The 27,067-nt window shown below is 41.8% G+C and overlaps 2 protein-coding genes across 5 annotated transcripts in view; one reads left to right on the top strand and one right to left on the bottom strand.

The window, feature by feature from the left end:
* LOC112248983 (CD151 antigen) overlaps positions 1-15,020 on the bottom strand; it is a 46,752-nt gene extending 31,732 nt beyond the window's left edge. Inside the window, exons 1-2 of the mRNA XM_024418480.2 lie at positions 14,835-15,020; positions 4,929-5,025 (exon numbers count right to left, since the gene is read on the bottom strand). Of these exons, the coding sequence (XP_024274248.1) occupies positions 4,929-5,024 (96 nt within the window). The 5' untranslated portion in view covers position 5,025; positions 14,835-15,020. The remainder of the gene's footprint in view (positions 1-4,928; positions 5,026-14,834) is intronic.
* Positions 15,021-15,077: 57 nt separating this feature from the next.
* The window catches only part of LOC112248984 (transmembrane protein 138), a 32,487-nt gene continuing 20,497 nt past the window's right edge, over positions 15,078-27,067 (top strand). Inside the window, exons 1-4 of one of the 4 annotated variants that reach the window (XM_024418483.2) lie at positions 15,078-15,172; positions 16,181-16,513; positions 25,895-26,561; positions 26,777-26,948. In XM_024418483.2, the coding sequence (XP_024274251.1) occupies positions 26,434-26,561; positions 26,777-26,948 (300 nt within the window). In that variant the 5' untranslated portion in view covers positions 15,078-15,172; positions 16,181-16,513; positions 25,895-26,433. Of the gene's footprint in view, positions 15,173-16,114; positions 16,514-21,856; positions 22,122-25,894; positions 26,562-26,776; positions 26,949-27,067 lie in introns of those variants that run through there. The other 3 variants (XM_024418482.2, XM_024418484.2, XM_024418481.2) reach the window with 3 other exon arrangements.

Below are 27,067 nucleotides of genomic sequence, written 5' to 3'. Positions count from 1 at the left end.
TTTAGTACTCGGCTGCCAATCGACTAGACAACATTTTTAAACGTGTATTTTTCCATATATTGACACCTCCTATGTGTTTTAATCAAATCAACTATATTCACTGAGCTTGTCTGATGCTTTAAGCACATTCTTGAACTAAATAATTAAGACACACAAATGACTAGAGGGAGTCCAACCAGCAATTGATTTGATTGCTTTTAGGCTGTGGATGAGAAAGTTTACTTATCATTTCCAAACGTTTAGGTCAGTTGTATGCTGCTGAACGATCTCCAGAGGGTAGTGAGGTCTGCACAACGCATCACCGGGGGCAAACTACCTGCCCTCCAGGACACCTACACCACCCGATGCTACAGGAAGGCCATAAAGATCATCAAGGACATCAACCACCCGAGCCACTGCCTGTTCACCCCGCTGTCATCCAGAAGGCGAGGTCAGTACAGGTGCATCAAAGCTGGGACCGAGAGACTGAAAAACAGCTTCTATCTCAAGGCCATCAGACTGTTAAACAGCCACCACTAACATTGAGTGGCTACTGCCAACACACTGTCAATGACACTGACTCTACTCCAGCCACTTTAATCATGGGAATTGATGGGAAATTATGTAAATATATCACTAGCCACTTTAAACAATGCCTCATATAATGTTACTTACCCTACATTATTCATCTCATATGCATACGTTGATACTGTACTCTATATCATCGACTGCATCCTTATGTAATACATGTATCACTAGCCACTTTAACTATGCCACTTGGTTTACATACTCATCTCATATGTATATACTGTACTCAATATCATCTACTGTATCTTGCATATGCTGCTCTGTACCATCACTCATTCATATATCCTTATGTACATATTCTTTATCCCCTTACACTGTGTATAAGACAGTAGTTTTTTGGAATTGTTAGTTAGATTACTTGTTCGTTATTACTGCATTGTCGGAACTAGAAGCACAAGCATTTCGCTACACTCGCATTAACATCTGCTAAACATGTGTATGTGACAAATAAAAAATAAAATTTGATTTGATTTATTAATAACAGCAAGGGTTGCATTAAATAGGCTCAATATTTGTTACTGATACATTTGCTAATATTCATTTCATACGCACATAAAACAAACAAAAGCATTCACTTTGAGAATTGATAGGCTACATATAGGCCATTCATATATAGCTTATGCACAGCATAGTTCAATTTATCGAATCAGTTGTTATCTTGCGCAAACCGTGAGCAACACCTGTCAAACGCAGATATTTCTCTGAAAACACAGGGATGTTGATTCGTCCGGGGCTAGAATAACTGCAGGTTATAGCTTGTCATTCATTGCATGCTGCTTGGTGTTCACGGAATCAGTAGACTATTAACCAAACACTCAAACAGGCAACAGAAGCAGGATCTGTCTTATTTATGTAGATATATTGATGATTTATAAAGACCAGCCACATTAAACAGTTAGGCTATTGATTATAGACCTAATAAAGTTGGGAATTCCTCTCTCTTCACTTTTCTTAGACAATAAGGCAAGGGCTGTTTTCTCATGTCCTCATTCTGCTGCAGCCTCCGCCGCATTGTTCTTAACACCAATATGCTGGTTAACTTTGCTATTATGCACAACGCAACATGGTCTAGGAAAAGACACCAATTCAACAGAAGACTAATGTGTTCCTGAATTGAGGACAGCAACCACTATCCAACGAGGGGAGAAAGAGCATTTGTTATAAAAACATAGTATTTTTATTAGTGTTGCACAGTTGTTCTTATGTAATATAACCATACACAGTTGAAGTCGGAAGTTTACATACACCTTAGCCAAATACACTCAGTTTTTCACAATTCCTGACATTTAATCATAGTAAAAATTCCCTGTCTTAGGATGCCCACTTTATTTTAAGAATGTGAAATGGCAGAATAATATTAGAGAAAATTATTTATTTCAGCTTTTATTGCTTGCATCACATTCCCAGTGGGTCAGAAGTATACATACACTCAATTAGTGTTTGGTAGCATTGCCTTTAGATTGTTTAACTTGGGTCAAACGTTTTGGGTAGCCTTCCACAAGCTTCCCACAATAAATTGGGCGAATTTTGGCCCATTCCTCCTGACAGAGCTGGTGTAACTGAGTCAGGTTTGTAGGCCTCCTCGCTCGCACATGCTTTTTCAGTTCTGCCCACAAATGTATATACGATTGAGGTCAGAGCTTTGTGATTGCCACTCCAACACCTTGACTTTGTTGTCCTTAAGCCATTTTGCCACAACTTTGGAAGTATGCTTGAGGTCATTGTCCATTTGGAAGACCCATTTGCGACCTAGCTTGAACTTCCTGACTGATGTCTTGAGATGTTGCTTCAATATATCCACATAATCGTCCTACCTCATGATGCCATCTATTTTGTGAAGTGCCCCAGTCCCTCCTGCAGAAAAGCACCCCCACAACATGATGCTGCCACAGCCGTGCTTCACAGTTGGGACAGTGTTCTTCAGCTTGCAAGCATCACCCTTTTTCCTCCAAACATAACGATGGTCATTATGGCCAAACAGTTCTATTTTTGTTTCATCAGAACAGAGGACATTTCTCCAAAAAGTACGATCTTTGTCCCCATGTGCAGTTGCAAACCGTAGTCTGGCTTTTTTATGCCGGTTTTGGAGCAGTGGCTTCTTCCTTGCTGAGAGGCCTTTCAGGTTATATCAATATGGGACTTGTTTTACTGTGGATATAAATACTTTTGTACCGGTTTCCTCCAGCATCTTCACAAGGTCCTTTGATGTTGTTCTGGGATTGATTTGCACTTTTCGCACCAATCATCTCTAGGAGACAGAACGCTTCTCCTTCCTGAGCGGTATGACAGTTGCGTGGTTCCATGGTGTTTATGCTTGCGTTCTATTGTTTGTACAGATGAACGTGGTACCTTCAGGCATTTTGAAATTGTTCCCAAGGATGAACCAGACTTGTGGAGGACTAAAACTTGTTTTTCTTAGGTCTTGGCTGATTTCTTTTGATTTTCCCACGATGTCAAGCAAAGAGGCACTGAGTTTGAAGGTAGGTCTTGAAATACATCCACAGGAACACCTCCAATTGACTTAAATGATATCAATTAGCCTATCAGAAGCTTCTAAAGCCATGACATCATTTTCTGTAATTTTCCAAGCTGTTTAAAGACACAGTCAACTTAGTGTATGTAAACTTCTGACCCACAGGAATTGTGACACAGTGAATTATAAGATAAATAATCTGTCTGTAAACAAATGTTGGAAAACTTACTTGTGTCATGCACAAAGTAAATGTCCTAACCGACTTGCCAAAACTATAGTTGTGAACAAGAAATTAGTGGCGTGGTTGCAAAACACATTTTAATGACTCCAACCTAAGTGTATGTAAACTTCCGACTTGAACTGTACAATTTCAGTAGCACGTCTCAGACTGATGGACTATGCCATCCCCATGGCCTCCACAATGGATCAGTCCACTACTGCCCGACTAAAGAAATCTTGATCGACCAACAGCCTATTGACCAAACAATTGACCAGCCGACTAAATGGGGTGAGCCCTACAAATAAGTAAAAACCACTTCCTCCCTTGACATAGATCGATCATCTCAAAACTAAAGCAGATAGCTTGCTACAGCCCACCACCTACAGTGGGAAACAAATGAACCACTGCCACCTTCAATTCTTATAGGCAATCATCCTTATGCAGTATTAAACACTGTGGAACTGTTCCCATGATGTTAATGAAGATGGCAGTACTTGGTGTGTATTCTTCTTTAAACAGGCCTATATCAACTTAGAAAATACATCACCATCCACAGTTTGAATATGATGAAAAGCGGTTAAATAGACCGTATACTACATTTACACTTGTACATCAGCAGATGTTGCAGCACTGCACCAAAAAAATGTGTCCTCGTGCCAACTCAATCACTTACACAGCTACTGATCTCCTTGTAATGCAAGGTCATTCATTCACTAAGAAGGGAGCAGAGGAGATGGGTGGCTATACACTCGATGTGAATGACATTCAGTCTGTGAAATATACACAAACAGTCAGTCATGCTGATGTTTATATACTGTAAGGCTGTTCCCGACCTTTCTCCTCCCACTGCTCTTCAAAGATTCCGCCATTATGCTCCTAAAGTTGTCGGTAACAGGTTACACCAGCGGTTGGCAACCTTTTCCATTTGGAGAGCCAAGTTATCGTACAATTTCTACTTATCTGTGTGCAAGTTATGATTTTCTTATGCACATTTTAGTAGAACACTTTCATTTATTTTATAATAAAGTCTTCATATCTCAAAATCAATGATGTGTTAATCAAAATCCTAAATGAAAACGACTCAAATCTTAAAGTAATTTCTATTGCCATTTCCAATATGTAAAAATAGCTTACATAAAGCCAACAAATAAAAACATTGCAGCCTGCAGGTAGAAAATATCCTGATAAAAATAAATATCCTATAAATCACATTGGCTACGCATGGCCGGTCTTCAAGGAACTTGCAATATTGTAAAACATATTCTGGGCTATCAGAGAGTTTCCTGCACCAGTGAGGTCCGGACAGCCAGACACAGCTGTAGAATATTTGCACAAGGGATAAGAATAAGTAATGTTACAAGTTTTTAGGGGAAAACATGTATTTGAGCATATGTAGCAACCTAGGAGGGCTAGATTATTAGGTTTGCATTAGCAGACACATCTTTTCTGAGATCTGTATTAGGACAGCTGCCATCTCCCACAGTGTGGCGGACTAGCCGTTCAGTCTAGCGGTCTGGGAAGCACAGTTGTGTGATAGGGAATGTGGGATGGAATGCCTGGTGGTGTTGTGTTGGTCTGTGGACACCAGAAAGATACAAAAAAACATATTTCTCAGAGGAGTTGTCCTCCCAGCATGAAAGTCACATGCAGGCAGACAGACAGACTCACCCAGAAGAGGAAGTTGAATGTGAATAGGAGATACTTCAGACAGACGGTCCCGCATGTTTCCTTCTTCTCGTCGTACGCTGTCGCTGGTGCCCCCATGCTGCAGGAGAAAGAGAGAGGTGGGTTTGAAAGGTTCAAATAGTTAACCTTATATCTGTTGTTGTTTCTTTTATGGCCAGTTTCCCAGACACAGAATAAGCCTATTTTTGCTATCACAGATTGTTCTGGCAATTCTCAAATAAAAACTTAATTGGAGGAAGGATGTTAAACATGCTTTTTACTAGTGGTGCAACGAATCATAAAACTCACGGTTCGGATCTTATCACGGTTTTGAGTCACAAATCGGCTAATTTTTCAGATCAGCAAAAAGAAAGGGAGACAAATATAACTTTGCTTTCCATTTATTACTTAAAGAACACTTAAAGCGAGGAAATTTTCAATGTTTAAAAAAAATCTTAAAACAGTCAATGCTCAACTGTTAAATTAAAGTGCAATTAGGCATGATACCTTCTTCCTTTGAACAATAGTGAATTAAAAATAACCTGTGTCCACATCAAAAAAAAGAAAGCAAAGCAGACTTGAGCTTATAACTTAAAATTATTTTTCATAGAACTATAAATTGTGGCAATAACATTTAATAAAAAACATTATTATTATTCCAAATCAAAAATGGATGATTCTAATAGCAATAGCATAGACTAAGATTGGACTGCAGTATATTTATTATTTAAGTAAATCACTCTGTTTTTTTCACCGCTTCAGTGGCCACAATCTCAGTGATAAGAAAGATCACTGTATGTCCTCTGGTGTAGGGCAGGGTCTAGGTGGGACAGGGACTTTAACCTTGGATCCAGTGCAGTAGATCTATGAAGGTAGTCCTGTACATTAGGGGGGTACCTGGGGTTCAGGTCCTCTCTATAATGGCAGCCTTGACATCTTTAGGGATGGTGCCGTCGTCCTCACTTGGGGCCATGGATTGTAGAATCCTTGTTTTCAGAGGTAGGACCATGGACACAGACGGTGCAGTTTCAGTGCTCAATAGAGTTGTAATCGTTTTGAGGGGTTTGAGCACCTGGATGACCTCCTCTGCCACTTTCACGTCATCGTCAGACAAGGTGACGATGTCTTTACTTTTTTTTCAGGGTCCTGTCTGTCAGTGCAGAGTATACAGCTGCCTGCTGCTCAAGATAGCGCTCCAAAATGTCATAAGTGGAGTTTCATCTTGTTGTGACATCGTGTATGAGCTTGTGGGTCGGTAGCTGTAGAATTTCTTGCTTGGTCAAAGCACATGAGCGGCTGTTATGCGTCGGTGGAAAAAGGAAACCACATTCCTGATCCTCCCAAGGAGGCGGTCCATCTGGTTCACTGAGATTCCCCCTTGGGATGCTAAATTGATCACATGTGCAAAGCAAGCTATCTGTGGCCCCAGTCCAGCTTCAATCACTGCATTATCTGTGGTGATTGGGATATTGCTATTGGGCCTCTCTAGCTTCCACTCTGTTACTGCTCCGAGCAGTACCTGTGAGAGATTTGTGCCTGACTCTCGTGCCTGTAGCACCGGACTTCGCATCTCCCATTCCTCTGTGGTGTAGTGAGCAGTCACACTGACATAGCTTTCCGTTGCCCTGGAGGTCCACCCGTCTGTGGTGAGGGCAACAGAGGATGCCTTGGATAATTTTTCAACAATTTATCTTTTCCTGTTCATAAAGATCTGGCATGATCTTTATACTGAAGTGAGGGGCACTTTCACCATATTTTTAAACCCTTCATTTTCCACAACAGAGTATGGCCTCATGTTTGCAGCGATAAACATCAATCGATTTGGTGATGGCTTTAGCACAGTCTGATTCTGCAGCAAAGGACTGCTTAAATGCCGCGGGGAGAAGTTGTTGCATCTTGGCTGAGTTGTCTCCTGTCACTGACACACTAGGGTGATGATGCTTTAAATGTGTGGCCATGCTCGATGTATTTCCATGATCATACACCTTTCTTGTGGCACAACGCCTACACACCGTAATGGTGTTGTCCACCACCCTTCTTCCGTCATCATATTTGACAGTGAAGCCAAAATGCTCTCATACATGACTTAAATGAAGAGGGAGGCTTTTCCAGTACTTCAGCTCCTCTGCTAGCCATGGCTGTCACTGCTCTTTTTTCTTCTTTGCTTTTTGTAACGCAGCTGCTTAAAAAAAAAAAAAAATCAAATCAAACTTCAGGCTTCAGAGCAAAACACAACACGCATCTCTTATCTTTAACTTTTCACTGCAACTCTGCATCGAGATGTAGGGAATTATTACTTTAAAAAGTAACAGAGGCAGTAAAACTGTATTTAACACAATGATGGTTAAACTTTGCAATTGATTTGCGGTTCACATCCGTGCCGAACCGTGGGAGGTGATCCGTACGGATCATGGATCAACTACAGTCCGTACACCACCACTTTTTACAGTGCCTTGCAAAAGAATTCATCCCCATTGGTGTTTTCCCTATTTTCGCCAACAGCCAATGAAATTGCAGGGCGCCAAATACAAATCAGTGTGCAGTGTGGTTGAGATTGCATCGTCTGTGGACCTATTTGGGCGGTAAGCAAATTGGAGTGGGTCTAGGGCGTCAGGTAGGGTGGAGGTGATATGGTCTTTGAGAGACTAGTCAAGGACCATATCACCTCCACCCTACCTGACACCCTAGACCCACTCCAATTTGCTTACCGCCCAAATAGGTCCACAGACGATGCAATCTCAACCACACTGCACACTGCCCTAACCCATCTGGACAAGAGGAATACCTATGTGAGAATGCTGTTCATCGACTACAGCTCGGCATTCAACGCCATAGTACCCTCCAAGCTCGTCATCAAGCTCGAGACCCTGGGTCTCGACCCCGCCCTGTGCAACTGGGTACTGGACTTCCTGACGGGCCGCCCCCAGGTGGTGAGGGTAGGCAACAACATCTCCACCCCGCTGATCCTCAACACTGGGGCCCCACAAGGGTGCGTTCTGAGCCCTCTCCTGTACTCCCTGTTCACCCACGACTGCGTGGCCACGCACGCCTCCAACTCAATCATCAAGTTTGCGGACGACACAACAGTGGTAGGCTTGATTACCAACAACGACGAGACGGCCTACAGGGAGGAGGTGAGGGCCCTCGGAGTGTGGTGTCAGGAAAATAACCTCACACTCAACGTCAACAAAACTAAGGAGATGATTGTGGACTTCAGGAAACAGCAGAGAGAACACCCCCTATCCACATCGATGGAACAGTAGTGGAGAGGGTAGCAAGTTTTAAGTTCCTCGGCATACACATCACAGACAAACTGAATTGGTCCACTCACACAGACAGCATCGTGAAGAAGGCGCAGCAGCGCCTCTTCAACCTCAGGAGGCTGAAGAAATTCGGCTTGTCACCAAAAGCACTCACAAACTTCTACAGATGCACAATCGAGAGCATCCTGGCGGGCTGTATCACCGCCTGGTACGGCAACTGCTCTGCCCACAACCGTAAGGCTCTCCAGAGGGTAGTGAGGTCTGCACAACGCATCACCGGGGGCAAACTACCTGCCCTCCAGGACACCCACACCACCCGATGTTACAGGAAGGCCATAAAGATCATCAAGGACATCAACCACCCGAGCCACTGCCTGTTCACTCCGCTATCATCCAGAAGGCGAGGTCAGTACAGGTGCATCAAAGCTGGGACCGAGAGACTGAAAAACAGCTTCTATCTCAAGGCCATCAGACTGTTAAACAGCCACCACTAACATTGAGTGGCTGCTGCCAAACACACTGACACTGACTCAACTCCAGCCACTTTAATAATGGGAATTGATGGGAAATGATGTAAATATATCATTAGCCACTTTAAACAATGCTACCTTGAATAATGTAGGGTAAGTAACATTATATATCTCATATGCATACGTAGATACTGTACTCTATATCATTGACTGCATCCTTATGTAATACATGTATCACTAGCCACTTTAACTATGCCACTTTGTTTACATACTCATCTCATATGTATATACTGTACTCGATACCATCTACTGTATCTTGCCTATGCTGCTCTGTACCATCACTCATTCATATATCCTTGTGTACATATTCTTTATCCCCTTACACTGTGTATAAGACAGTAGTTTTGGAATTGTTAGTTAGATTACTTGTTGGTTATTACTGCATTGTCGGAACTAGAAGCACAAGCATTTCGCTACACTCGCATTAACATCTGCTAACCATGTGTATGTGACAAATAAAATTTGATTTGAAATCAACAGAAATCTCATAAATCAAATTTCTCAAACAAACAAGTATTAGGCACCATTTTAAAGATAAAATTCTCGTTAATCCAGCCACAGTGTCTGATTTCAAAAATGCTTTACAGCGAAAGCTGCGAAAGCTGTTTTGTTCGATAATGTCCATCATTTATGTCCAAATAGCTTCTTTTGTTAGAGCGTTTGGTAAACAAATCCAAACGCGCGTTCAGGTCCAGTCGGAGGAAAAGTTCAAAAAGTTATATTACAGGTCGAAGAAACTTGTCAAACTAAGTATAGAATAAATCTTTAAGATGTTTTTATCATAAATGTTCAATAATGTTCCAACCGGAGAATTCCATTGTCTGCAGAAAAGCAATGTAACGAGAGATACCTCTAATGTGAACGCGCGTGACTGAGAACGAGGCTGCTGCCAGACCCCTTAGTCAAACAGCCCTCATTCGCTCCCACTTCACAGTAGAAGCCTGAAACAACATTCTAAAGAAGGTTGACATCTAGTGGAAGCCTTAGGAAGTGCAACATAACCCATATCCCATTGTGTATTCGATAGGGGCTGAGTTCAAAAACCACAAACCTAAGATTGTGTTCTTCCAAACAGGAAGCGGGCAAAGAACATAACACACATAACTTTCAGTTAATTAACTGAAAGCTCATTCACATTAGCTGTGCTGCTATTCTTGTTAATTAGTTCAACTTGTCTATCTCCCGCTCTGTTGTATTGCAAAGGTACTGTACAAAGGTAAAAACAGAATAACCTGGATAAATTAAGGACAACAATATGAAACCCTCCCCCCCCAAAAAAGTGCATGAGCAGTCGCCCAATAATCATCGTCTTGTCCCTCATTTGTTTGCATTTTGGTCCACCACTTGTAGGTCTTCTAACCCCGATATCCCTCAACCCTGATCTTATTCTTCTCTCTCTGCATCAACTATTGCCTGTTCACTCTAAATGTCTTGGAGAGAGTACAGAAGTTTCAAATGGTTCCTAATCTTGGCAGGTCGCTGGTATGCTAGATGCATAACTGTAGCTTGTGTTTAAATCAACTTAAATCTTAACAAAAAACATTTATGCTCGTGTTCGTTAAATATTACTGATATAAACACTATCCCGATGTTTCAATGCAAATTGGGCTTAAAGGGTAAATTGACCCAAAAACACTTCTGGGCCCTTTATAACACTTTTATAACACTTGCCAGTACCCCAGACAGTTCTTAAGTTGTAGTTTTTTTAGATTTGAGTTTATAGGACTATTTCTCTCTATACGATTTGTATTTCATATACCTTTGACTGTTGGATGTTCTTATAGGCACTTTAGTATTGCCAGTGTAACAGTATAGCTTCCGTCCCTCTCCTCACCCCTACCTGGGCTCGAACCAGGAACACATCGACAACAGACACACTTGAAGCAGTGTTACCCATCGCTCCACGAAAGCCGCGGCCCTTGCAGAGCAAGGGGAACAACTACTCCAAGTCTCAGAGAGAGTGACGTTTGAAACGCTATTAGCGCGCACCCCGCTAACAAGCTAGCCATTTCACATCGGTAACACCAGCCTAATCTCAGGAGTTGATAGGCTTGAAGTCATAAACAGCTCAATGCTTGAAGCATTGCGAAGAGCTGCTGGCAAAACGCACAAAAGTGCTGTTTGAATTAATGCTTACGAGCCTGCTGGTGCCTACCATCGCTCAGCCAGACTGCTCTATCAAATATCCAATCATAGGACTTAATTATAACATAATAACACACAGAAATATGAGCCTTAGGTCATTAATATAGTAGAATCTGGAAACTATCCTCTTGAAAAATGTTTATTATGTTTATTCTTTCAAAGAAATACGGAACCGTTTGGTATTTTAGCTAACGGGTGGCATCCATAAGTCTAAATATTCCTGTTACATTGCACAACCTTCAATCTTATGTCATAATTACGTAAAATTCTGGCAAATTAGTTCGCAATGAGCCAGGCGGCCCAAACTGTTGCATATACCCTGACTCTGCATGCAATGAACGCAAGAGAAGTGACACAATTTCACCTGGTTAATATTGCCTGCTAACCTGGATTTATTTTAGCTAAATTTGCAGGTTTAAAAATATATACTTCTGTGTATTGATTTTAAGAAAGGCATTGATGTTTATGGTTAGGTACATTGTGCTTTTTTCACAAATGCGCTTTTGTTAAATCATCCCCCGTTTGGCAAAGTTGCCTGTCTTTGTTAGGAAGAAATAGTCTTCACACAGTTCGCAACGAGCCAGGCGGCCCAAACTGCTGCATATACCCTGACTTTGTTGCAAGAGAAGTGACACATTTTCCCTAGTTAAAAGAAATTAATGTTATCAGGCAATATTAACTAAATATGTAGGTTTAAAAATATATACTTGTGTATTGATTTAAAAAAAGGCATTGATGTTTATGGTTAGGTACACGTTGGAGCAACGACAGTCCTTTTTCGCGAATGCGCACCGCATCGATTATATGCAACACAGGACATGCTAGATAAACTAGTAATATCATCAACCATGTGTAGTTAACTAGTGATTATGATTGATTGATTGATTGTTTTTTACAAGATAAGTTTAATGCTAGCTAGCAACTTACCTTGGCTTCTTACTGCATTCGCATAACAGGCAAGCTCCTCGTGAAGTGCAATGTAAAGCAGGTGGTTATAGCGCTGGACTAGTTAGGTTGCAAGATTGAATCCCCGAGCTGACAAGGTAAAAATCTGTCGTTTTGCCCCTGAACAAGGCAGTTAACCCACCGTTCCTAGGCCGTCATTGAAAATAAGAATGTGTTCTTAACTGACTTGCCTAGTTAAATAAAGGTGTAAAAAAATCATAATAAACCCCCCCCAAATCTGTGTCCAAAAATACCGATTTCCGATTATGAAAACCTGAAATCGACCCATTCTTGATCGTCAAGTCAAGTCCAGATCTGCCCTCTCCTCCTCCTTCTGCCAGCCTTCTCTCTCTCCCACACACAGGCCGTAACAGAGTGTACTAGTCTATGCTTTCTGTAACACTAATATTAGAGCCTTCTCTACTGTAATTTCACTGCCTTCTCTACCCTGCTCATGCACACGCACACAACTGCATTAATACAAAATGCAAGACAGCCTTCTCTAGCCTACTGTAACACTGCAAGTCAACTTGGCCGGCCAGCCTGTGGTAGACGTTACATAGCAAGCAACAGCTGTGGAAAGAAGACGTATTTGCATTGTGCTCTACTGAACAGTTTGAATGGGCTTATATTCACCATAACAGTGATCACAGCAGCATCATGCGTTCTCATGCTGCATGATCTGACCATTACCGTCTTATACTGTGAGAGTGCATATTTGATTCCTGCGGCAAATAATATATTTAACATCATGTTATAAAAGGTCATATCTATAACATTATCTTATTATGTTATACGTACAGTAGCCAAAGCTATTTCTTGTGGAATAACTTTTCTGGCATCTCATATAGAGAAGTCCATATGCAGCAACTCATTAAGTTCACCATGCTGGCATTAGTAGACAATGTAGGTTACTTCATCAAGCATTCATGGTTTTACAGTGTGTGTAGGCCTATATTTGTGTGGGGGTCGGTCGACTGAACCCGCCCGGTGTCTGTTCACCGTCTGTTAGGGTGGGCCCCATTAGTGTGTCCCTGTCAATTAAGTTCAAACAAACCTTTGACAGGAACTCATCATTGTATTATGTACATAAACAGAGTCGCTGAGTAAAGAAAACTATGTGCACAGGAGGAGCACAACGCACTAAAGAGGTCCAACTTAAATCCCAAATCTGAGATACAAAATCATAAAGGCTCTTTCAATATACAGGGTTCAAGACTTTGAAAACATACAGTACAGGTCAAAAGTTAGGACACACCTACTCATTTAAGGGTTTATCTTTATTTGTACTATTTTCTACATTGTAGAATAATAGTGAAGATATCAAAACTATAAAATAACACATATGGAATCATGTTGTAACCAAAAGAAGAGTTAAACTAATCACAATATATTTTTTATTTGAGATTCTTCAAAGTAGCCCCCCTTTGCCTTGATCACAGCTTTGTAAATGTTCACATTTTGAACACTGAAATCACCTTTTTCCTTAAACCTTAATGGAATTGCCTAGCGCTCAATACAAGACCGCTGACAACCAGACATACTCCAGACACACCACACCTGTCTGAAATTGGTTATGAGCCTATGAGTAGTCACTGACTTGTCTCCTGTGCATGACAGATCATTAAAGTATTTAAATGCTTTGAACCCTTTCAGTTCAGGGCATGTTTTGGACTTGAATATGGTTTCTTTCGTCATTTGTATGCTTTTATATTGGCTATAGGCCTATGTTAAGTCAAACTATTATTAATTAGATTAATGATAAATAAAAACAATAATTAATGCATGGGTTTTGGGGAATTTTGCAAATAACTGGCACCGTATTTATTGTATTGGTTAACTGCCTGTTCTGGGGCAGAACGACAGATTTGTACCTTGTCAGCTCGGGGGTTTGAACTTGCAACCTTCCGGTTACTAGTCCAAAGCTCTAACCACTAGGCTACAGGTTTTGGAATACTGGTATTCTTCTTTTCACTCTGTTATTTAGGTAAGGATAACATACACCGCCGAGCACTTTCATTCCTGATTGCAGCTCAGTTCAGAAGGAGGACTGTATCTTTGATGTGTCTGGGTGGTTTAATATATACTCCACAGCAATATTAAAAATGTAACCATGCTTAAAGAGGTATATAATGTCTGAATCGTTATTATTATCAATCTACCAATCACTACCCTTCTTCATGAGGCTTTCAAAAACCTCCCTGGTCTTTGTAGTTTAATGTGAGCTTGAAATTCAATAATTGATTGAGAGACCTTACAGATGTTGTATGTATGGGGGACAGAGCAAGAGTTAGTCATTAACAAAAAGAATGTCAACCCCTATTATTTCACACAGAGTCCATGTACCTTGTGATTTGTTAAGCCACATTTAACTCCAGAACTAATTTAAGATTGCCTAAACAAAGGGATTGAATACTTATGCGAGGACTATATTTTAGTTGTGAATTGTATTTACGCCCCCCCAAAGAAGAAAACAATTAGATATTTGAATCCCACTTTGTAACACAATTAAATGTAAAGAACTGCAAAGGCTCTGAATACTTTGGAAGGAACTGTATGACGCCGTATACAAATTTCATAGCGATTAGAAATGTTTGTTTTAGTCAAATACTATATTTGTTTTGGCTTCTTGCGGTCAATTTGCAGTCTACGAATTATTTGTAATTATGTTCCGGCCCCTGACCATCTCCTCAATAAAAACAATCGTCCCGCGGCTGAATCTAGTTCAGTATCCCTATCCGAAAGAATATTTGGCATACCTAATCTCAGCAGCTGACTACATATCTCCGATTCACAAAGAAAATAGAATTGCTGTGTTCCTGTGAGCTAACATAGCCTACATGCTAACTAGACAACAATAATTTCCCCGCAGTAAAACGTTCAAATTGACATGTTAACCCTGCTTTGTATCACTAAAACAATAAATAATGAAATATGTTGCCTTACAATTCACAGAAACTGTTTGGATTCTAACGTTCGCTGTCGAACACGCTAATGTGTTAGCTACAAAGTAACAAGCTACCTACCTGCGGCTGTGTTGTTACAAGTAGCAAGGCGTTGATGTGTCCAAAATAATAGATATAGATGTGTAAAACTAGTTTTTGGTCGTTTTCATTCCGAATTCTATTTTTCAGGGATTCCTTCGATAGTCCAAACCAGAGAGGGGGAAGCGCAAAATGCTAAACTAATGAGTAGTTAGTCCACTGGAGTCTATGACTGTACAGTAAGTAGGTCGTGTCGACTCCACCCAATCACTTTGATTTTTTTCTACCCTGTGGCGCAATAGAACAGCTCTGTTCCTGGTTGCTGCTGGGCAATTCCATGGACACGGATTTGCGCTGAGAATCAGATTTTTAACTTGAAGGTATGTCAAACAAAAACTATTTGCTTCAAAGTTTAACAAACCATAGGCTACAACTCTATGCACAACTACTACTTTTAATAATTTACACTGGAATCGTTTCAAAACACATTTACTGAAAGAACTGTGTAGATGCAAGGTTTGTTAACAGACTTCAAATAAAATCTCCCTGCATTCTGTGTCCACGTTTTCTGAAAATGTTGTTAAATATCTGCTCTGAATTAAGATTCAAGGATGTCTACAGCAATAATGGGGTGTCAGCTGGCCATGACATGACACATGGATTCTATTTTGCTTATTTAACTACAGTTAGTGAAGTGGATTTACACCAGGTAACAGAATTACAGAAAGTCAATTTCATCATGGTTCCCTGATTTGTACCCAGAAATGCATCATTATGAATACCATTCTCTTCATGGAGAGGTATCTTAAATAGCTACACAAAAGTATAAATATGCAATATCCTGCTTTGCATACTTCGGTATTATTCTACACACTGGATATTATTTTAATGAGCTCTGCCCACAAATATGACCACATTTTGGTTAGTCTGGTTCAGACTAAATCTGAACCAATTATAGATGTCTATGTTTCACAAGTTTGCACATCAAAGTCACACACGGCCGTGATTGGGAGTCCCATAGGGCGGCGCACAATTGGCCCAGCTTCTCCCGGGTTTGGCCGTAATTGTAAATAACAATTTGTTCTTAACTGACTTGCCTAGTTAAATGAAAACAACCCTCCACAAGCCAACACCACTTTGACACTCAACAAACTATGTGGGGCCATAAACATACAAGAAATGGCTCACCCAGAAGCAGCGTTTCTGGTGGGCTGAGACTTCAATGCAGGGAGTCTTAAAACTGTTCTACCTCACTTTTAACAACATGTCTCCTGCTCCACTAGGGGCGCTAAAACTCAAGACCACTTTTATTCTACCAACAGAAATGCCTATAAGGCCAGCCCTTCTCCTCCCGTCAGCAAATCTGACCATGATTTCATTCTCTGCAGTGATGCGCTAAAAACGGAAGTGGTCCTGTGAAGCAGACGTGAGGCTACAAGACTGTTTTGCCGATACAGACTGGGGTATGTTCTGGGATTCCTCCGATAGAATTGAGGAGTTTACCACATCCATATCCACGCTGAGTTAATCGCTAGAGCTACTGTTTACAAGAAACGGGACACAGACATTGACACATACAAGAAGGCCCACTACGACCGCCAACATCAAACATGCAAAAGGACAATATAGGATGAAGGTGGAATCCTACTACACCGGCTCCGACAGTCGTCGTATGTAGCAGAGCTTGCAGACGATAACGGATTACAAAGGGAAACCCGGCCGTGAGATGACTAGTGATATATATTTTTTTTTTTAAACCTTTATTTAACCTTTATTTAACTAGGCAAGTCAGTTAAGAACAAATTTTTATTTTCAATGACAGCCTAGGAACAGTGGGTTAACTGCCTGTTCAGGGGCAGAATGACAGATTTGTACCTTGTCCACTCAGGGATTTGAACTTGCAACCTTCTGGTTACTAGTCCAACGCTCTAACCACTAGGCTATGCAAATCAAATGTTATGTCACATGCACTGAATACAGGTGTAGACCTTACAGTGAAATGCTTACTTACAAGCCCTTCAACAACGATGCAGTTTTAAGAAAATACCTAAGAGATAAGAAAACATATATAAAAAGCAGCAGTAAATAACAATAATGGGGCTATATATAGGGGGTACCAGTACAGAGTCAATGTGTCAATGTGCGGGGACACCGGTGTCGAGGTATTTGAGATAATTACGTACATGCAGGTAGGGTTGTCAAAGTGGCTATCCATAGATAACAGAGAGTAGCAGCAGTGTAGTTGGAGGTTACGAGGGGGTGCAAATAGTCTGGGTAGCCATTTGATTAGCTGTTCAGGAGTCTTATGGCTTGGGGGTAGAAGCTGTTTAGAAGCCTCTTGGACCTAGACTTGGCGCTCCGGTACCGCTTGCTTTGCGGTAGCAGAGAGAACAATCTATGACTAGGGTGGATGGAGTCTTTGACCATTTTAGTGCCTCTGAATCTGCCTGGTATAGAGGTCCTGAATGGCAGGAAGCTTGGTCCTGGTGATGTACTGGGCCATATGCGCTACCCTCTGTAGTGCCTTGCGATCGGAGGCCGAGCAGTTGCCATACCAGGCAGTGATGCAATCAGTCAGGATCCTCTCGATGGTGCAACTGTAGAACGTTTTGAGGATCTGAGGACCCAAGCAAATTCTTTTCAGTCTCCTGAGGGGGAATAGGTTTTGTCATGCACTCTTCACGACTGTCTTGGTGTGTTTGGACCATGATAGTTTGTTGGTGATGTGGACGCCAAGGAACTGGAAGCTCTCAACCTGCTCCACAACAGCCCCATTGATGAGAATGGGGGCGTGCTCGGTCCTCTTTTTCCTGTAGTCCACAATCATCTCTTTTGTCTTGATCACATTGATGGACAGGTTGTCCTTGCACCGCACGGTCAGTTCTCTGACCTCCCTATAGGCTGTCTCATCGTTGTCGGTGATCAGGCCTACCACTGTTGTGACATCAGCAAACTTAATGATGGTGTTGGAGTCGTGCCTGGCCGTGCAGTCATGAGTGAACAGGGAGTACAGGAGGGGACTGGGCATGCACCCCTGAGGGGCCCCTGTGTTGAGGATCAGCGTGGCAGATGTGTTGTTACCTACTCTTACCTCATGGGAGCGGCCTGTCAGGAAGTCTAGGATCCAGTTGCAGAGGGAGCTGTTTAGAACTGTGCAGAAATCTGAAACAAGCTAAATGCCTTTTATGCTCGATACAAGGAATACAACACTGAGTGTTGTGTGAAAGCCCCTGAGTTCAGGATGACTGTTTGATTTCGCTCACCGTGGCCAAAGTGAGTAAAACTTTTCAACCGGTTAACACTCGCATGGCTGCCGGGGATGATGAAATTCCAGTGTGTGTTTTCAAAGCATGTGCAGACCAGTTGGAAAATGTCTTCACAGAATTGTAAAATCTCTCCTTCATCCCAGACACCCTGGACCCTCACCAATTTACATACCCTCCCAACAGATCCCCAGATGACACAATCTTAATTGCACTTCACACTGTCCTCTCCCACCTTGACAAGAGAGGGAAATAACTGTGATAATGCTGTTCATTGACTACCACTCAGTGTTTAACCCCATAGTCCCTCCAAGCTCATCACCAACCTAGGCACCCTGGGACTGACTATCTCCCTCTGTAACTGGATCCTGGTGGTGAGTATAGTATAGGCAACAGCTCACCCTCAATATGGGGGCCCCTCAAGGGTGTGTGCTCAGTCCCCTCCTGTACTCCTTATTCAACCACGACTGTGTGGCCATGCATGAGTCCAACACCATCAAGTTTTCTGACGACACAACAGTGGTAGGCCTGAGCACCGACGGTGATGAGAGCCTACAGGGAGGATGTCAGAGACTTGGCAGTGTGGTTCCATGACAACAGTCTCTCTCTCAACGTCAGTAAGACCAAGTAGCTGATCGTGGACTACAGTAGAAAGAGGGGAGAGCATGCGCACATCCACAGGGCTGTAGTCGAGCGGGTCGAGAGTTTCACGTTTTTGGCGTCCTCATCACTAAGGACTTAACATTGTCCAGTCGTGAAGAGGGCTAATCAACTCCTCTTCACCGTCAGGAGGCTGAAAAGATTTGGCATGGGCCCTCGGAATATCAAAACGTTTGACAGCTACACCATCAAGAGCATGTTGACTGGCTGCATCACAGCTTGGTATTGCAAATGCACCGCCCTCGGCCGTAAAGTGCTACAGAGGGTGATGCAGACATCCAGTACATCACTGGCCGAGCTCCCTGTCATCCAGGACCTCTATATCAGCCGGTGTTAGAGGAAAGCCCGAACGATTGCCAAAGACGCTAGCATCCCAAGTCATAGACTGTTTACTCTGCTACCGTCCGGTGAACAGTACCAGGGCATCGGCACTCGGACCAACATGCTACGAGACAGCTTCTGTCCCCAATCCATACGACTGCTACATAGCCATAAGATTGCTAAATACAGTGTATTCAGACCCGTTGATTTATTCCATATTTTGTTACGTTACAGCCTTATTCTAAAATGTATTAAATGTTTTTTTCTCTGAATCTACAGACAATACCCCATAATGACAAAGCAAAAACAGTTTTTTTGCAAATGTATATAATAAAAGAAATCACATTTACATAAGTATTTAGATCCTTTACTCAGTACTTTGTTGAAGCACGTTTGGCAGTGATTACAGCCTTGAGTCTTCTTGGGTATCACACTACAAGCTTGGAACGCCTGTATTTGGGGAGCATCTTCCATTCTTCTCTGCGGATCCTCTCAAGCTCTGTCAGATTGGATGGTGAGAGTCGCAGCACAGCTATTTTCAGGTCCCTCCAGAGATGATTCATTGGGTTCAAGTCCGGGCTCTGGCTGGGCTACTCAATGGAATTCAGAGACACCACCATGCTTCACCGAAGGGATGATGCCAGGTTTCCTCCAGACATGACGCTTGGCATTCAGGCCAAAGAGTTCAATCTTGGTTTCATCAGACCAGAGAATGTTGTTTCTCATGATCTGATCTCATATGCCTTTTACTGAGGAGTTGCTTCCGTCTGGCCACTTTAACATAAAGGCCTGATTGGTGGAGTGCTGAAAAGATGGTTGTACTTCTGGAAGGTTCTCCCATCTCCACAGAGGAACTCTGGAGCTCTGTCAGAGTGACCATTGGGTTCTTGGTCACCTCCCTAACCAAAGCCCTTCTCCCCCGATTGCGCAGTTTGGCCGGGCGGCCAGCCCTAGTAAGAGTATTGGTGGTTCCAAACTTCTATTTCAGAATGATTGAAGCCACTGTGATCTTGGTGACTGTCAATGCTGCAGACATGTTTTGGTACCCTTCCCCAGATCTGTGCCTTGACACAATCCTGTCTCGGAGCTCTACGGACAATCCTTTTGACCTCAAGGCTTGGTCTTTGCTCTGACATGCACTGTCAACTGTGGGACCTTTTTAATAGACAGGTGTGTGCCTTTCCAAATCATGTCCAGTCAATTGAATTTAACACAGGTGGACTGCAATCAAGTTGTAGAAACAGCTCAAGGATGATCAATGGAAACAGGATCAACCTGAGCTAGTTTAATGGCTGTGATAGGAGAAAACTGAGGATGGATCAACATTGTAGTTACTCCACAATACTAACATAAATGAAAGCGTGAAAAGAAGGATGCATGTACAGAATACAAATATTCCAAAACATGCATCATGTTTGCTAAAAGGCACTAAATTAATACTGCAAAAATGTGGCAAAGCAATTCACTTTTGTCCTGAATGCAAAGCGTGGAAAATCCAGTACAACACCACTCTATATTCTCAAGCATACTGGTAGCTGCATTATGTTATGGGTATGCTTGCAATCGTTAAAGACTGGGGAGTTTTTCAGGATATAAAATAAACATAATGGAGCTAAACACAGGCAAAATCCTAGAGGAAAACCTGATTAATTTGGCTTTCCATCAGACACTGGGAGATTAATTCACCTTTCAGCAGAACAATAACCTAAAACACAAGGTCAAATCTATACGAGTTTCTTACCAAGAGCATAGTGAATTTTCCTGAGTCACCTAGTTACAGCTTTGAACTTTTATTATCCTCCTTCATCATGAGGGAGAGAAATTAAAACATATCCTAAAGATATGGGTTTTTGGTAACGGAATTCCAAGGCACAAGACAATGTTTCTAAAACTTATAGTAGGCATAAAAATGTATCCAACACTAAATATAAGTGTTGATATTAGTTGGCAGGGGTCTTTACTTGTTGGATGTGTACACTTTTTCTGGTACATGTTTTCTAAGACCTGTTTTCCATCTGTTTGACCAGAAATCAAAGCCTTAGCTAATTCCACATTTTTTAGGATGGAAAATGGTTGAAAAATGTATATGCTTTAATTTATTAATAATATAGACTCTTAGCTTTCATTTGACACCCAAATTTGACATGCTCCTATGAACTTCACAGGTTGGGGCTCATGGGTCATTTTATATGGAAATTAATTGCTACTGATTCATGATCTTTCAAAGAAAAGTTAATAGAATATGATATACTAAAAGTAAGCAGGCAAACACAAAATACATTTGTCAATCATAAAAGCATATGAATCTAACCATATCAAGAAAAGGATACAAGGGGGTAACGGTAGCCAACATTTGAGTATCATCATATCTTCATAATTATTGGGATTGACCTTTTGCATAATTTTTTTCATTAGGCTGACATCCCATATCATACTATTATGCTTTATGTTCATTTAATTTCAAGAGATATATTGACTGTTGTATTGTAAAATTAGACTGACTTGAAATGGGATAACATATTGCCTATGTGCATCAACGTTTTTTAAGCACACTTGAGTACCCTTAAATGCTAAATGTACTGAGCAAAGCCTAATCATAGTCAAGTCTAAACGTTGTGTTGCCACTAGATGGCAATGGTTCCCCTTTGGGTTGGTTTCATGTAATACATTACCGTAATCTTGTATATAGCCGGCCAAAGGCAAAGTTACTATCAGCATCATTTGAGATGTAAGGATATGAAGTTTTAGATATTTGCAAACAGACCTAAAAACACAAAATCACATTTGAAACCCCCATGAAGATACCCTTTTGTTTATCTTACTTTAATTTTGATCTATTAAATGATTATAGCCAAGAAAAGGCTGCGGGGTTTGTTCCATTGTACAAAATCACGCCCTTCTATTAGGGATGTAGCGCGGAAAAAAACTGTCACCATGGGAGACGCGCAGGCAGGTTGGGTATGTGCCAATGGTCTGTGTTACTGCTGTGTTGTGGATGGTCAAGAGAGTGTGCATAATTTGGAGAGAATTACGCGCGGGTAAACGCCAGATAGAACAATCTTCATCTCAAAAAGGGACATTTCAGGTACTAGCTATATTTTATCATGTGTTTTTAATTTCAATATTGTGGTTTTCAGGATATCCTCAATTTTACTTGACGCTACTGCTCACCACTTTGTGTAGACAACAAGCTGTCAGGTTGTTTCTTAAAGAGATTATCGCCCTAACAATCTAAGGCTTTGAAAACACGGGAGTAGCGGGTACAATGTCAATATAAGGTTGTAAACCTAACTAAAATATACTACACTGAACAAAAATATAAACGCAACATGTAAAGTGTTGGTCCCATGAGCTGAAATAAAAAAATCCCAGACATGTTCAATATGCACAAGAAGTTTATTTCTCAAAAATGCTGTGCGCAAATTTGATTACATCCGTTAGTGAGCATTTCTCCTTTGCCAAGATAATCCATCCACCTGACAGGTGTGGAATATCAAGAACCTGATTAAACAGCAATGTCATTACACAGGTGCACTTTGTGCTGGGGGACAATAAAAGGACACTTTAAAATGTACTGTTTTGTCACACAACACAATGCCCCAAATGTCTCAAGTTTTGAGGGAGTGTGCAATTGGCATGCTGACTGCAGGAATGTCCATCAGAGCTGTTGCCAGATTATTTAATGTTAATTTCTCCACCATAAACTGCCTCTGACATCTTTTTAGAGAATCTGGCAGTACGTCCAACCTGCCTCACAACTGCAGACCATGTGTTACCATGCCAGCCCAGGACCTACATATCCGGCTTCTTCACCTGCGGGATAAAGCCCTTTTGTGGGGAAAAACACATTCTGATTGGCTGGGCCTGGTTCCCCAGTCAGTGGGCCTATGCCCACCCATGGCTGCACCCCTACCGAGTCATGTGAAATCCATAGATTAGGGCCTAATACATTTTTCTGGTGACTTATTTCCTTATATGAAATGTAACTCATTAAATCTTTGAAATGGTTGCATTTATATTTTTGTTCAGTATACATATACATAATTTAACAGCACAATGACAATAGTAAACCTTACATGGCTTGTTTTTGGGCTTGTAACCAGCAGCTGTTGGCTCCCTGCTTACAGTCAAGTGTTTGAATAATAGTTGCTATGTGACATTCTAATCATTCATTTTCCAATCAGCCGGGATAATACATTTAAAACAATACAAAGAACATTTAATTGCAATCTTTGTCTTACACAGAAAATTTGTCATATCAAATTATAATGATGATACAAAGTGCAGCCTATTATTGTTATTATTTGGCACCGTTTATTGTTATTTAGGCTATGTCACTGTTCAAGTGCTTCTGTGAGTAAGTTTCTAGGTTACAACTATAACATCAGTTTGTGCATCGGCCCAGCAAGGCTTGGCCTAGAGTCTTAAGTGTGTGAAACTAGTCCTAATCCACCTTACACCTGCCGCAGTGTGAGGCTATAAATATGTCACTTGCTTCTCAGGTCATTAGAGTCCATGTGGAGTCACTAGGAAGCTTGTTGGGACAGTGAGCCAGTCTCACAAAATGCCATCACAGCAAGTGTAAGGACTACAGTAGTCTACCTGGCTTTGTCACAAGCTGCAATAGCTACAACACTCCATAATTGGTTTATTGTATCAGTCAATGAGACGGAGACAGTGGACACTGTGCCTACTCAACAGACATCTCTGTGTTTATACAAGCAGCCCAATTCTTATATTTTATTCACTAATTGGTCAGTTGATCATACAGTTGATCAGGCTGTTGATTGTGGCCTGTGGAATGTTGCCCCACGGCATCTGAGAGAAATAAGGTTTTTGTGCGTATGGAAAATGTCTATGATCTTTAATTTCAGCTCATGAAACATGGGACCAACACTTCACATGTTGTATTTGTATTTTTGTTAAGTATGGTTTGTGAATATGCTGGTACCTTTTTGCTCCAAAAATCCACCGCACAACTTGATCCCACATCTGCCACCAACATAGCAATTTAAAATCACAACTCATGCCAAGCTGTCAATCTGAGATGGATACGACTCAGACCAGATAGCCCGGTTTGGTCATTATTTTTACACTTGGAGGCCACAACACTTGAATCCTTGATTCCCAGGCAGAGTGAATGTAATTCTACAGCATAAATCCTAGTTAAATAGCAGTACTGTAGGTATCATTGTACTGAATGTCACGACTATGTAAAGTAAGAGGTCATAAGTCAACATCAACATCATTGTTGATGTTAAAGGGTAAACACATGCGTTAATGGGGTCATGGTTATGTATAGGCTTCTCTGCTCTTGCAGCTGAGGTGGCCTGGGCTACAGTAGGTCAATTGTCTTAATTCAGTAGGCCATGCTATAGTATAAAGCAGACCATCTCTGAGTCCCATTGATCTTCAGCACTTGATACTTCTGTTAATGGATCTGAAAGGAAACTAGTGTAAGAAATATAGTGGGGAAAACCAATCTAGCTACAAGAATCCAATTATTTTAAATGTGTGGGGAAAAGTGCAGGAGTGCACACTTCAGGAGAAAGGTATAAGAATTGCCTCATTTATTTTAAAGAAAGATCCCACTTCTGAACTAGTTATCCCCTTCATTGGGGCATCCAATGTAGGCATTAAACACGCTCTATAAGTCAAAGTCAACACTCAAGGCCATAACTCCAGTTCCTATGGTGGAAATACACTAGACTGCATGGCAATGACTGGCTATGGCCATGACTGGTTACAGAAATGACCGGTTACAGCATGACTGAGCGAGTGAATAGTTTAATCCCTCAAATGTCCCAAGTGTCCCTATTGGACAGGGCCTTATTTCTGTGAGCATGGCATGGGGCAGCATAACACACAGGCTTATCCAGTCACAATCCTGTCCCGTTTGTGAAACACTCCCAGCAGGTGACAGTGGCGGTGAGGTTACCATTGTGCTACTCAGCTCACACCAGACAAGTGACTTTTACAAGGTGCAAAAGGTCAGGTCTTGTTAATTGTGTCGAGGTGGGCCAGTTTACTTTAAACTAACTAAATTACAGTATACAGTGCCTAAACCAGCCCTGTTAAGAAGTGATCTTAATTTGGACACAGACAGTGCCAGTCAGACCTGAGTCAATTGTTTTTTTTTCAGTTACTTTAGTTGCGCTTGGTTTAGCTCACCTGGTGTCGGCTGGGCAGGGTTTGCGCTTTTAGAACTATCCCATGGGCACTATTGTGCCGGGCACGCCAAATCAGGCACACCTAAAGTATTATACACACCTACGAAAAGACAACATAATTTAGACCCAAATATGATGCGAGTTCTTGTTATTTGTTTCTTGTCAGCCATGGAATATTTAGAGCGTAGGGCCAAATCATTTGTAGAATGCATACTGGCATTTGAATATAGGAATCCAGACACACTGTAGACACATTTTAAATGTAGGTGTAGATGCGTGACCGTTCGGAATTACGCATCTACACCTACAATTAAAATGTGTCTACCATGCGTGACGGTTCGGAATTACACGATCAGAAGGCTATGATCAGAATACTAAGGCTGCATGAATTGCCAAGTCTAGACACGGCCTTATAGACACGGCCTCCACACATGTCATGTCACATTTAGACAAGTTGAGGGTATTCATATTTTGGGAAATTCAAAAACAGACTCATTAAGATTGGACCACTCAGTGATACTGTACTGGATGTTCATGCAACAGAGTCATATCAAGCAATATGAGTAACCCATTATGTGCGTGCGTGTGTACAGTACATGTATTTATCTTTGGGAAACAGTTATTACAGATGTATTTTTACCACTGTATATTGTTTACTCTCTGCTTACTCTGTTTTTCCCTACTACAGAGTCTCTGTTGAATATAGCTGTGGAATGGATTTAGAGCCAGTAGAAAGGTGATGCGGGTAGAACACCCTATTGGAAAGCGACTGTCACCTTTGCCTGTAGGTGTTCAAAGCTAACACCATGCCATAAGGAACTGTGTGCTACAACGATTTTACTGTGGGCTGGAACTATTCTTTAGGGCTGGAAAGAGGACCTTCTCCACTTTCAACATGCTAATAGCTAACAATAGCATTTTCAGAGAGCTCTTCCAATGTCTCTGGCTGATAGCAAACCACAGAGCTCCTCAGTCAGTGGAATAGTCCTTAATTAGGAACAACAAACGCACTGCACCTGCATCTGCTCTACGTAAACACATATATATATCGGACACAGCAAGCTGCCGTGCAGAAGCTCAAGACGGCGGCTGGCACCTCTGCATGTGTGCACCTGTGTCTGTATAGTTAGTTTGTATGTTTCCCTGTCTGCGTGTGTGTGAGTGTGCGCCACCTTGGATCCTCCTTGGAGCCGCACACCGCCCGGGCGTCCAGCCTTCGGCCCGGAGATGCTGCAGACCAACAACTACTCCCTGGTGCTGCTGATCCAGCTGAGCCTGTTGACCTTTGACCTGTTCGTCAACTCCTTCAGCGAGCTGCTGAGGGCAGCGCCCGTTGTCCAGCTGGTGCTCTTCATGTAAGACGCGGGGAAGGATGGGAGAGCCAGGGGGTAGACTGATGTAAATTATGATGTAATTATTTAAGGGTGGGAGAAAAAGGGGATTGACACAATGTAAAAAGCAGTGTTTCTCAACTCTGGTCCCTGAGCACAGTGTGTGCGTGTGTCCAATTGTGTGTCTTCATTCGTTTAACGTAACTGTAACTAAATGGAAGCTTCTCTCTCTCTCTCAGTATCCAGGACATAGCCATCCTGTTTAACCTGATCATCATTCTGCTGATGCTGTTCAACACCTACGTGTTCCAGGTGGGCCTGGTGTCCTTGCTTCTGGAGCGCTTCAGGGCCCTGCTGCTGCTCTCTGCCCTCTACCTGACCCTCAGCATCTCCCTACACTCCTGGATCATGGTACGCTGTGTGTGTGTGTGGGTGTGTGTGTGTGTGTATGTGTGTCAATTAAAATATAAGTTTATTCATCACATGCACAGTTTACAACAGGTATGAAAGGTGCAGCGAAATGCCTATGT

Source organism: Oncorhynchus tshawytscha, linkage group LG04 (assembly GCF_018296145.1).
Source record: "Oncorhynchus tshawytscha isolate Ot180627B linkage group LG04, Otsh_v2.0, whole genome shotgun sequence".
In the NCBI taxonomy this organism is placed as follows: Eukaryota; Metazoa; Chordata; class Actinopteri; order Salmoniformes; family Salmonidae; genus Oncorhynchus; species Oncorhynchus tshawytscha.
This window is presented reverse-complemented; position numbering and strand designations above follow the sequence as displayed.